This window comes from Cotesia glomerata, linkage group LG8 (genome assembly GCF_020080835.1).
Source record: "Cotesia glomerata isolate CgM1 linkage group LG8, MPM_Cglom_v2.3, whole genome shotgun sequence".
In the NCBI taxonomy this organism is placed as follows: domain Eukaryota; kingdom Metazoa; phylum Arthropoda; class Insecta; order Hymenoptera; family Braconidae; genus Cotesia; species Cotesia glomerata.
The window spans coordinates 7,474,376-7,488,414 of NC_058165.1; the positions used below are offsets into that span (position 1 = coordinate 7,474,376).

The 14,039-nt window shown below is 27.0% G+C and overlaps 1 protein-coding gene across 5 annotated transcripts in view; it reads left to right on the forward strand.

Moving 5' to 3' along the window:
- Nucleotides 1-2,190, forward strand: part of LOC123270217 (transmembrane protein 132E) — a 123,177-nt gene extending 120,987 nt beyond the window's left edge. For 2 of the 5 annotated variants that reach the window (XM_044736175.1, XM_044736177.1), the window contains exon 10: nt 1,181-2,190. In XM_044736175.1, coding sequence (XP_044592110.1) covers nt 1,181-1,784 — 604 coding nt within the window. In that variant the 3' untranslated portion in view covers nt 1,785-2,190. Of the gene's footprint in view, nt 1-1,169 lie in introns of all 5 variants that reach the window. The other 3 variants (XM_044736178.1, XM_044736180.1, XM_044736179.1) reach the window with 2 other exon arrangements.
- Nucleotides 2,191-14,039: the final 11,849 nt, after the last annotated feature.

Sequence of the window (14,039 nt, forward strand, 5' to 3'; positions counted from 1 at the left end):
TACATTTTTTCAGTGTGGGTTAAGCTATCCGAGACACTGTTTATAGTATTTATAGAGATTTATAGTATTATAAAAACCAGTCTTTAGAAAATATATTGTATAAAAATATCGATGGCGTTAAAGATGTATTGACAGAAGGTCAAGTGAATAGAATTAAAGTTCGTAGTTCGTCTTTAAGAGGTGATTGAATGGTAATTCTGGACAGTGTCTCGGATAGCTTAAGGGAAGAGCAGTTGGCGCGATACCAAAAGATCCAGGTTCGAGTCCTGGTCTGGGCCGTCTGAATTATTTTTTCAGTCAAATTTACCTTTAATGACAAATTTATATACGAATTTTAAAATCGTTTATGCCTGGATGGAATACAGGCGAACGATATTATAAATTATTAGATAAAAAATTCGTGCAATAGACTGGATAGCCAACAAAAAATCCAGATTTATAGTATTATAAAAACCAGTCTTTAGAAAATATGTTGTATAATAATAATAATATTCCATTGATAACAATATGCCCAATAATTATTCTACGTAATAAGTGCGATTAGCTAAATTGAATTTTTTTTATTTTACTGGAGACTCCGATAAATTTTACTTCTACACAAAAAAAAGAAATTTACTTGAATCAACACAGTGAAAAAATTTCCGTCAAATTTAACACAAATATTTGTATTACTGACTATTTTTACACAAACTAATGTTAATTCAACATTCTAGTGTATTAAATCAACATATGAGAATGTGAAATTCTACACACTAGAGTGTAATATTTTACACAAAAATTTTTACACTTTACACAATGACGAAAAATTTTTTACTGTGAAATAAATAATTTTGAAGAGTTTCATGTTCTTGATTTGAGTAGAAAAATTCTTAAAGAATTTTTCGTCTTGATTCAAGACAATGAAACTCTCCAAAATTATTTTTTTGGTTCAAGAATTTTTCTCTTAATTAATTCATGTTAATTTTTTTTTTTTTTTTTTCATTGTATAAATTTTAAAAAGTATTGCTGTTACTAATAAATGATAATTATCATTTAAAACAGCGTTTTAGATTATAGCCCAGTCCAATAATTTTTCTCATGAACCTCACAGTAAATTTCAAACCAAATTTCTTTCCGTATAAATTATTAAGAATATACCTGAAAATAAAAAATAAAACAGAATACTCAAGTAATATTATAGACGTTCCCGTTATAGAAACGATGCGAAAGATGTTCCACCCCCTCTACCTCCCCACGGAGTGACATCGCCATCTGCCGGAACAGTTGGAACAGCGGACCAGGCGAACAACAACAACGAGGACTACAAACCGCCTGTTCCTCCTCACAGGAACACCGGAGTGACAGCTCGTCTTCCCGAAACACCAAAGAAACACCAGCACCGCAGTCACCACGGGAACCACCGACACGTCAAGCATCACCACCACCACCATCACAAGAACCACTCGAACAACGTCAAGCCGAGTTCGAAAAACGAGGAGGCGCAAACTGTCGACGACGAGGAGTTCGTTGAACTCAGGAAACCCGGCTCGGGTGCCTCCGGAGACTCCAAGCCCAGGGAGATTGTTCCCCGCGAGATAAAGCGCGCGACAATCGTCGGAAACCCGATGTTCTCCTCTAATCTTTCCAGTTCTTCATCATCGAGCTCGTCTTCCACGGTATCCAACCACGAGCTCGCCGAGACAATGGCCGCCTTGGAAACTCCGGCCCTGGAAGACCTTAACCTTGGTATGGACTACAACCAAATCATGCAATATTTTGATAATTTGAAGGAATCGAACGCCTAGGTAACAGCCCGGCTGCACGATCTAGTTGACTGGGCAAAGTCTATCTAATATCCTAGACGTTATCTGTCAGGTGCAGCCACTAATCCTTATCAAGGTTCTCCTTTCCATCATACACAGACTATCAGTATTTATTAATGCTAATGCATACACTGATTTAAAGATTTGCTTGGTTCAAGAAAATTATTCTAAGAACTGGATTTTTTCCTTCATATATTTCTTGAACTTACTGATATGAAAATTAAATTGAATCAAGAGAAAAAAAATTTTGATTTAGAATCATTTTGGAGAATTTGATTGGTTTGAATTAAGAACAAAAATTCTTCGATAAAGTCAAATTTAATTAAGCCCAGAACAATTTCTTGTTTCAAGAACTTTTTTGCACTGATAACAAAATTTAATTGATTAAAAAAAAAATTTTGAACCAATAAAATTTTGAAGAATTTGATTGTTTGAATTGAGAAGAAAAGTTTTTGAATAAAATAAAATTTACTTACCAAAAAAAATTGCTTAATTCAAAAGTTTTTCTACTTAATTCAAGAAAATCAAACTCTTTAATATGATAATCTTGAATCAAAAAGAAAAGTTCTTAAATCGAGTAAAGCTTGACATAAAACAATCAAGTTCTTTAAAAAAAATTCTTAGTTCAATATTATTTCTCTTTATTCAAGATAATTTTTTTATTAGACTTGGATTTTGACTTCTTGGTTCAAGAGATCTTTTTTCTCTTCAATAAGTAAGAATTAAATTAAAAAAAAAATATTTCTTGAATCAAGTGGTTTTCTTTAAGTGTATGATACCAATCCAAATACAAAGAGAAATATACCAATATCAATACTGATACTGATATTAAGTATAAAGGTGTGTACGTGGAACATCAATCCTAGTCGGCTTCAATCGAAACAACACATATACCATAAGAACAAAACTCATACTCATCTCATACGTCGACTTAGTGGTACGCTGTGTGGATAAGTGTGCGATGATATAAGATAATATAAGAAGTAAGATGTTATTATTTTTTGTCAGGATAGGAATATGTTGCGTTTACATATTCCAAGCCATAAATTATACAAATATGTATCCGTACATATACATCTCGTATGCATCTGTGTACATTTGCATATATGTGATAGGGAACCGTCTAGAGGTGCATATATGTCCATGTACATGTGGGTGGATTTAGTATGATGTATTCTAGTCAGCTTTATAGCAGCACGTAAACTTATGCGTATGCTAAATTACTATATAACTTTAACCCTTTACTGGTACAATTGCTAATTAATAAACTTTATATATATATATATATATAGATATATATATATATATTTATTGTTTATGAGCTTTGTGGTTCATCCGAGACTGAATCAGTAGAGTGGATGAGTATTTTACTTTTTTTTAAAAAAAAAATTCTTTATTTCTTCTTTATTTCGTTAAATTTTAATCATTTTTATTATTAATTTTTAAAAACAAATAAATGTGGAGCTTTACTTATTTATGATCATAGGGAATCAAAATTTTAAAAATCTTAACAAATTTTTATTTTAACACGTTCTATTCTCCGGTGAGTTAAAGATAAAAACTGGTTTGATTTTTCAAAAAATTAAATTTCACTTTTGAAATTCAAAAGGTCTTATTGAAGAATTTTCAAAAATAAAAATCTTTATGGAATTAAATTTTATTAAAATCAAATTTCTTTTTTTCATTTATCCATCATAGTAGAACACGTTAGAAAAGAAATATCGATAAGTAAATTTTTCGATTTTTTTTGGCTGAAAATAAGTGGAGTCTACTTCTATATGATTGCCGTAATGCGAAGAATAAGAGTTGTTTATGTTTGGATTTTCCAGACTTTTACGTAAATTTCTTTTAAAAATAAATAACGACAAAAAAAATCATCAGTAAACAAGTCGTCAGTTATTTACGCTAACTGCCGAAGAAAATTTGACGCTTACTTATACTCCACTAAGATTTTTCTGGCAGCGAGAAGCATAACCACCTAGCGGCTAAGTTAAACACTAACTTCAAATCAAGTAGCGCCAAAAAATTTGTTAAATCCAACTGTAAATGCCTTAAATATTGTTTGAATTTATTTACTACGTTAATTTTAAAAAATTAGTCATTTATAAATGTAACAATAGCTTGTGTTAATTAATTAAAAATTAAATTAAACATCACCGCACAAGAACACAATTAAAGTAATAACTTATCAACTAATTTAAATTAAATCGAGACTGATTGTAATACTTAATTAAAATGATTTAACTGTTGCGTAATGTATAACTTTGTTTAATATAAATAATAAATTGGATGTAAGTAATGAGACCGTAAAAGGTAATAAGTAATATAAAGAAAATAAAAGATAACTATCAATAATTGAACTGTGACAATAGATGAAAAGTTTGAAAAATTGAAGAAATTTTTATCAGTCGAATACGATAGACAAATAATTATAATAAATATTATAATGATGATGATTATGATAATGATGATATTCTTGTCTGATATATCTTTTGTACTCGAGAAGCTGTTGATTCCAAGAATAATACTAAATTAACTAGCAATTATTAATTATTAAATTAAAAGTCAAATAAATAGATACCAGTCCAGGGTTAAAGAAACTCGGTGGCTTGTACGTAGATTGCGATATATATGTATTTATAATTATAAATTTTTCGATTTATAATGTATACAGATATATATAGATTTCAAGTTCTTCCGTTCACGTGGTGCAAATAGATCTCAATTTTTTTCTTCTGATTTTAACTATCTAAACTTTACTTACTTACTTACTAATCAATTAATTATTAATTATTAACGATAAAAATGTTCTAGTAAAACAAATAGTCAATTTATAAAGGCAAAAATTAATCGACTGAAACGCACGTGTTCTTTATATTTAAATAATTAAAGTTAATTAAAATTAATCCATTAAGGAAATTAAATTTTTTTGGGAAATTTTTTTTTATCAAAAAAAAAATTCCAAAAAAATGTAATTCTTCATTTCCATTAATGTATTAATTAAAAAAAAAAAAAAACCATATCACAGCTTGCAATGTTTTCATATCTCTCATCTTCCACTTCAACTTCTAATTTTTCACTATCATGCAATTGAGCTTTAAAAAAATTTACCACCGTAAAATCTTCCGGGCCTGAAAAAAAAATTATTTTTTATCACAAGAAACCTTAAAAAAAATGAATGAATTGTCTACGTAACACCGAGAAAATTACGTTAGCCGAAATGACGATGCTGAAAAAAAAAGTAACAAATTTGTAAATTTTACTTTGTAAGATTTTGTACATAATTACAATTATAAATTATTATAATTACGCGATATAGTACAAGATATACCGATGTATTAGTAAAATTATTAATTAATAATAATTATTAATTAATTTATTGAAATAATATGATCATTAATAATTATTAATTATTAATAATATAACAATTTTTTAATTAAAGCCACGAATAATAAATAAATTATATTTATAAAGTATTTAATTAATAAATATTAAAAGTATATTAAATTATATTTAAAAAATATATATATTTAAAGATAAACTTTCTCGACGCGCAAATGAAAAGCTTGTAATTGAATTATTTTATTTTTTTTAAATTGTATTTATAAAAGGTTATTAATAATTAAAATTAATAAATGAAGGAGAGTATGTGCGTCGAGCTGCCGCTTCCTTACTCCCGGAACCCGCTTAGTTCCATCTCGAATATTTAAATGTCAGTTAAAGGAATAAATTTATAAGCTAACGTATTTAATTGATGAGCTTGCTGTGTTAAATTAATAATAATACGCATAATGAAATAAAAGTAACAGAATAAATAATTAAAAGCGACTTAATGATAAATTATACCGCTGAGTGAGCGAAATAATAAACAGCTTTCGATCTATTTCTAAGAACAATTAATATATATGAAAAGATATAAACATTTAGATGTTTAGAATGCCGAGTAGTCATAGAAATTCATTATTAAATACGTAATTATTTAATTAAGTGAGTACATGTATCGGTAATTATTGATTATCTATTAATGTGACTATGATGATGATAATGATAATGATAATTAATTATTTATTATTTATGGGGCTTTTTAAATCCCTCCTCAATACATTCTAGTCGTTATTTTAGTTTTATACACAACCTTTTTATTATTTATTTATTTACAATATTTTTTTTTTCAATATTTTATCATTATTATTATTATTACGTTTCTTTTTGTAATTATTGTATGTTAAGATTTTATGCTCAATTTTTTTATTTTGCCATTTGTAAATTATTTTTGTAATTAAGAATATTTATTGTATATATTCATATATTTTTGGAGAATTATTTTTTTAAGTTAAATTTATTTAATTCTTATAATTGAATTTAAAAAGAAGAAATTAATTTTTTTGAATTTATGTGAAATAATTTTTATCTAAAAATTAATTTTTACATAATTACAAATTTTTTTTTATTTTTTGTCAAAAAAAATTTTAAGTAAAAATTATTATTATTTTTTTTAGTTAAAAAAATTTTTTCACAAATTCAAAATTAATTTCATATAAAAAAATTAAAATTTTATAAAATCCTCATATTTATTTGCTCAACATCTCCAAAAATATATGAATCAGCTTAAAAAAATCTCCTACCTCGTAGAATTTTATAGAAAAAAAAAAAAAAAAAAAAAAAACTATATCATCACTAAATTAAATAAATGATTAATTAGTGTAAAAAATGACGACCTCGCCTTGTGCACTCACAGCGTTAATCCAATAGCGAGTAATTAATTATTAACAATACGAGCAAGATCGTTGTATTTTATTATACCCTCATTACATGTTTCACCCCCTTGTGTCCCTCCTCTTTCCTGTAGTACTTCCTACTCCGTTTGTTAATTTAAACCGCGAGTACGCCCCTTTATTTCCCTGTGGTATTTAAATCATTGTCAATTCAATGCGCTACAATTATTGTAATTCCGATAATTTATATTTTTTTAAAAATTGTAATTGCATTTCACTGGCACTTTATTTAATTACGCATACATAAACGCTATTTATTATAAATTATATAAAAAATAAAAGACAACTATTAAATTATTTTGCGGAAAAATATTTATAAAAATATAAATGAGCTTTGTATATTTAATTATTATATTAAGCTTGTTAAGCTTTTATTGATGAAATTAAATTAATTTATTAAGTACAATGATTTTATAAAACTTGATTATTTGTTAGAAGAAAGAATGAAGAAGAAATGATTGAAGATAAAGCAGGTGGTTTAGGCTGTTGTCTCTGACTAAAATCATTCCTGCGTGTCAAGGTTATTAACGCACACTAAGTGTTAAGAGATTAATTTAAATTATAAAATATATATATTAAATAAATATAAATATATATTAATTATTAATTATTAATGGGTAATAATAATAATTATAATTGAATATAATAAATAATAACAAATATGTTATCAAATTATCATAAACACACGATAGTCACGGCTATTGTTTATCATCATCATTCTCTATATATACATATGATATATATATGACGAATATATATTATATATATATAAATATATGCTGAATAAGTATTAAGATACGACTGTCGCCTATTGAATGTACAATATGTAGTATTTACCTGTTGTTACCACCAAAACCGTCAGCAAAGATATTTAAAAAAAATAAAAAAATATTCAAAAATTTTACTCTTATTATTTATTTTTTCTTAAAAATCAAATTAACAAATTTTTAACTTCCCGCTTAGAAAATTGAAGATTTTCAAAAATCGGGAAGTTATTGTTTTCATCCCGTTTTGCAAAAATCGAGTTTTCATCAGATCTCGACGTTTGAAGGTCACAGGAAGCTTCCCTGACTATCCCCGTGAGGTTGTCACGGTGTCTGTATGTGTGTGTGTGTGTGTGTGTGTGTGTGTGTGTGTGTGTGTGTGTGTGTGTGTGTGTGTGTGTGTGTGTGTGTGTGTGTGTGTGTGTGTGTGTGTGTGAAAGTATGTGAACCGCTTATAACTTTTGAACGGCTTGACCGATTTCATCGTGGTTGATGCCATTCAAAAGGGCTTGACCAAACTTAGATTTTGAAAACTATTTGGACCGGTTCAGATCAATAGATTTTGAGAAATCTTCAAAAAACTGAAAAAAAAATTTTTTTCAAATGTGGTTTTTTTGGAATAACTTTTAAACGGCTTTATGGTTCAATTCCAAAAACTAATCAACTCTTAACCTCGAAAAACCACGTCGATCGCCACCAGTCCGGTCAAAATCGGTTGATTCGTTCGAGAGATATCGTGAACGAAAGAAAACCGAAAAAAGTGTTTTTTCGGAATAACTCCGAAATTCCTAGCGCGATCAATTCAAAATTTGAGATTCTTTGTGAGGCTTGAAGAACTGCGTCGAATGCTGCCAACTGCGTGAAAATCAGTTTATTCATTCAAAAGTTATTGCGGTTTAAAAATTCAAAAAATAGTGTCTTATCAAATCTCTATCAGACTTTTGAGCTCGAAGAGCTCAAAAGCATAGGAAAGCAATCTCTTTGAGCTCGGAGAGCTCAAAATAACCCATAAATTGTATTTTTAAGCTCGAAGAGCTCAAAAACGTCATTGGTGCAATTTTAAGCGCCTAAGTATGGAATTAGCGGGAAGTTGCAGGGATGGCCTTTAGGGTCAACCGTTTTCCTAATTTTTTTCTATTAATTTTTAATATCCCGAACATTATTTTAAAATCTGACTAATGATAGATGAATTTATCAACTAAATAGAAAGAAAAATTTCTTGAGTGAAGAACAAAATTCTTGGCTCAAGAAAATTTTCGGGTGCCTGAAAGAAGACCGAAGTTATGTTGGCCGAAGTAAATATTTTTCTCGGAAATTCTATTCTTGGTGGAAGTAATTTCTTCTTAATTCAAATTATCATAAACTAGCATTTACCCGCTGCTTCGCTCGCGTTGAAGCCCTTCGACAAATATCAAAGATCATTACGTAATGTATACTTTCCAATAGAACTGAATCAATGTGATTCTAATTTTTTGACAAACAATTTTTTTATCTTTCGTAAAAAATCAATTTTTTTCTTTAATAAAAAGTATCCTATGTTACTTCTAATACTTCCAAAAATATGTGTACAAAGTTTCATGATGATCGATTAATTAGTTTTTACGTGAAAGCGTAACAAACAAACTTACATTCACACTTATAATATTAGTAGGGAAGTAGGGATACTTGATACAATAAATTTTTATATTTGATCAAGATTTTTAGATACTTTAGGGAAGCAGCGTCACCTACTTCAGCTGAGAAAAAAATTTTTTCAACTTCAGAAAATTTTTCTCTTGAATATTTGATACCCATTTTATATTATTTTAGCGTGCAATTATACATATTGAATGAAGAGAAATAATTTAATATTATTTGATCTTCCCATTTGACATGTTAATCAATGAAAATTTACTTCTATCGAGATATTTAATTTTTTGGAGCAAGAGAGAAATTTTTTCAAGACAAGAAAATTTACTTCTATCAAGAACTAAATTTTTTGGAGCAAGAGGCTAAATTTTCTCAAAGCAACAAGATTTTCTTGACTTAAATAAATTTTCTTGGATCAAGATACGTATTTATTAAAGCAAAAGAATTAATTTTGTTAGAATAAGTGAAATTTCTTGTGTCAAACAAAATTTTTTTTTTCGCTCAAGAAAATAATTAGGAAGAAAAATATTTTCTTGGCTCAAGTGAACCTTTTTTTCTGTGTAAAATCTAGAATATATATCTATAATTCCCAAATTATGGACATGTAAATTATTCAAAAAAAAAAAAAAAAGAGACCATTCGGCAGCCGAAATGGAAATAGATTTAAGATTTTAAGATGCAATTTACAAGAACTTTACAAGTTATCGCATTTATTAGTTATTTCTCAAAGAAACAGTAAATGTCCCAATTTTTAAGGATTTTGAATAATTAAAATTTCTGTCACTCCTAAACTATTTAATTTAAAAAAATTTATAAATATACAAATTGAAGCTTACTTAATGAGCTTTCAGATGCAATTTATATAAATTCGATAGAATATCGTGTTCAATTTTTATTGCACGGAAATACGATAAAAGTGAAAATTTTTGCGATTTAAAAAAATTTTTGAATTGCTGTCATTTCTAAACTACACGGAGAAAAATTAATAATAGTATTTACTATATGAAAATATTAACTCCTACTATCTGCAATGGTAATAAAATTAATTAGTCCCAAAATAATAGGTGTTATAATTGATAATTGTACTAGTTACTATTAATAATGGTAACGATTACTATTGAAAATAATAATTGTAATTATTAAAAATTATAACTGCTATAATCGAAGATGGTAACTGTAACCATCTCAGATTGTAAAAATTCTGAAAGAAAAAATAATATAAATTTATTTAATTTAATTCTTTATTTGCATCCATATTTTAGTTATGAACATTTTTTCCTTTAAAATATTAAAACAAATAATAACACAATCGTTTAAATCCATATATGATAAAAATTTCAAAATATTAGAGCTTTTATTGATTATTTTGAATGGTTGACTATGATTATCAAAATAGCAATCATCCAAGATTTGGGTTACTAAAAAAGTCTTATTATTATCAATTATTAATATTTTTTCACAAGATAAAATAATGAAACATCATTTGATGGTTCCATTATAATTGAATTAATTGTAATCCTATCATCTATATTATTAAGATAATATCATTAACAGAAAATATTCTATCTCTAGATTCATAATTAATAAATGACCTTATATCTTGTGAATTATTGACATTTTTACAGATATAAGTTCACTCCGACATTATACTCATCGAGACCTTTCATTTGAGTACCCACATCAATTTTTCATATATTTATATATATATTATATATATATATATATATATATATATATATATATATATATATATATATATATATATATATATATATATATATATGTATATATGAAAAATATATAAAAATTCATGTGGGTACTCAAATAAAAGCTCTTGATAAGTGTAACATCGGAATGAGCTTATATCTTTAAAAATGTCAATAGTTAAGAAAGTAAAGTACACTTTAACGAAAATCATTATACAATTAAGCAAAATTTTATTTATTATATTTCGCAATTCTTGGCAGTCACATAGGGACTGCAGGTTGCTAGTTTTGATAATTTGTGCATTGAATTTCTTCAACAGAATGCATAACTTGAACAGATCAATGAGTTTATTTCATCTGCTAGCTTTAAAAATATCATTTAATTCAATGCAGAAGAAAAATTACATGTAGTCAAGCTGATTCGGTGCATTTCAAAATACGATACCATCAACTGGAGCAAAGAGTATGCTCTGTTTAATTTCAATTGTTAAAGGGAAAATTTTAATTTAAATAATTAGATAATTATGATTAATAATTAGTTTAAAGCTTCATTGTATTGAAAATTTTTTTTTGAAAATCTTAGATTTTTTGAAAATTATGCTTTTTAAAAATTTTTTGTAAGATTAAAATTTTTTTTTTGAAATTTTAATTTTATTGAAAATTTTTATTTCTTTGGGAATTTCAAATTTTTTTTGAAAAATTTGGCGTTGAAACTTGTTTTAGACAAATAAAAATTTAAATATACATTCAATTCGAATTTAATTCCGATTTTTTGTGTACTAAACTGCGCTACAACTGCTTTTAGTTCATTCAGAAATGCATCCACGCTAACGCAAATTTTTAATTTTTTAAATATTTTTTACTAGCTTCGATAGCTATTATTATTACTGATGGTAACTGTAACCATTAAGTTATATTAGGAATTACGATTTTGATAATAGTAATAACTAGTTAAAATAATAATAGCTATTATTACTGATTACCATAATAATAGTAGTAGTAACCATCAGGATGGTAACTACTACAATTTAGATGGTTTACATAATTATTTAAATAATATTTACTACTATCGAATTCAGTTAATAGATTTTACCTTAACTAGATAGTAAACTCTATACTATAAAATTTTCTCCGTGTATGTATATATTGTGTACATTTATCCCACTAGGAGCCCTTGCGCACATTCGCTTTACTTTATTATAATTTCATAATTGAATGAGAATTATGAGTCGTGCACTTTTGGATTTTTCAAATTTTTCTTTCATTAATAAAAATGTGATTTTAAAAAATTCTGTATTATAAAATACTCATAGACGGATTTTAATGTGAAACTATGTAACATAATGGCTTCATTAGGGTGTTTCAAAAAAAAAAAAAAAATTTTTTTTTTTAATGGTGTTGAAAAGTTGAAAGTTCATTTAAAAACAAAAATTTTGGCGCCTATTAGAGCCCTTAATATTAATATTAAGGTTTGCCTCAATTCATTTGTAATTTTTCTATTTAAATAACACGAGAAAACTTTTTTTTTATTTTTGAATTTTAATTACTTCGGAATGGCTTGTTTACGCAACATCCCAGAGAGAGGTCTTATAGGAAATTTCACGCTCTACAAAAAACGTTTGAAGGTCAAAGTTCCTCAGATCAACCGTTTCAAAGATATTTGCAATCAAAAATAACACCAATCAAAAATTTCAAATATTTTCCAATAAAATTGCAAAAAAAATCATACTTTATATTGATATTGTTTTTTTTTGTAAAATCAATTGAATTCTGTTAATTTGAGATTTTAATTTTTTTTTTGCTTATTAACTCCATACGTAACTCACAAAAAGTACAAATACATAAATATAAAGGTTACAATTATCAAACAAATGATTTTTGCGTCTCTTTTATAACAAATTAATTTTATATTTCATAAAGTTTATAAATTTTTGTAATAATAATTGTGATATCAATTATAATAACAATAATGATAGTGGTACATTTGATGTCGGAGAGTCCGGTAATGACAATGTTGACTATTCTCCCTCATGGTTTTGGAAATGCCGTAAAGATTCGGTATTTGTACGATATAAATGCTGTATTTTTACCGTAATACTTCAGTTATTTTAGCCAGTTTTTTTGTCGAATTATTATGAAAAAATTAAGAAATAAATTCAGAATATTTATGGCAATAAAATAGAAAAGTTACGGTATATTTACAGCATTTAAACCGTAAATATACTGCATATTTACTGTATATCTGCGGCATTATTGCAGCAAAAAACCGGAAAAGAAGATCCCTACTTTCTATTACCGGCAAAATACCAAAAATATGCTGCTTTACTACTATTATTCAATAGCTTGAAATTTTTTTTTATAATATTATAAATTATCGTGAATTATTTTTAAGAGGTTGATAAACTAATTTCTCGATTGTTATTATTATTAATAATTTTTTTTAGTCTAGACCGGGATTCGAACTCAGATCATTTAGTTACGCGCCGAAGGCTCTACCAGTTGAGCTATCAGAGATACTATCCATATCTAATTACTCAGTCACCTAATAAGACTCACCGAGTAATAAACACAGCCGTCCATCTTACGGTAGAAAGCATTATATCTTTAATTATATCAGTATAAATGCGGCAAAATTATAGTATATTTTTGGTATTTTTACCGTAGAAATACGATTTTATTACTTTAAAATTATAGTTATATTATAGTTAATACATAGATTTTTTACGGTAAAAGTTCTAGAGTTTTACAGTAATTTTATAGTATTATTTCTGAACTTTGCAGCAAAAGTACGGTAGAAATGCTGCATAACTATAGTAAAAAAACTGGCCAAAATGACCACAGAAATACCGTATTATTTCAGAATTATAACGGTAAATTTACAGTAAACGCATTAATACCGAAAATTTACGGTATTTCAAAAACCGCGAGGGCTTGTACAGTTGAGACTGATAATGTTGTTAATCATGAAATATCAAGTCAAACATCTAAGTTATCCCAGAAATCTTTGGAAAGTAATACTTCTCGTATAATCTCTGATTATGAAGATGAAATTCCAAAACAACAAGTTCCTAAAATTGATCTAATGACACCAGAACTTGCTGCGGCTTTGGATAGAGCTAATGTGAGTAGTAGATCGGCGACTTACATTTTTGCTGCTTTATTATCTAGCCTAAATATTGATTGTGCAAGCGTAAACTTCAGTCATTTGACTATTCACCGAGCACGGGAAAAATTTCGCAAAGAAGCGACGTTAAATCTGGAAACTGATAATTATGTGCTACATTTGGATGGAAAACTGTTGTCAGATATTACAGGTATAGAACAAGTTGACCGGCTTCCTATTATTTTATCATCATCAGGTAA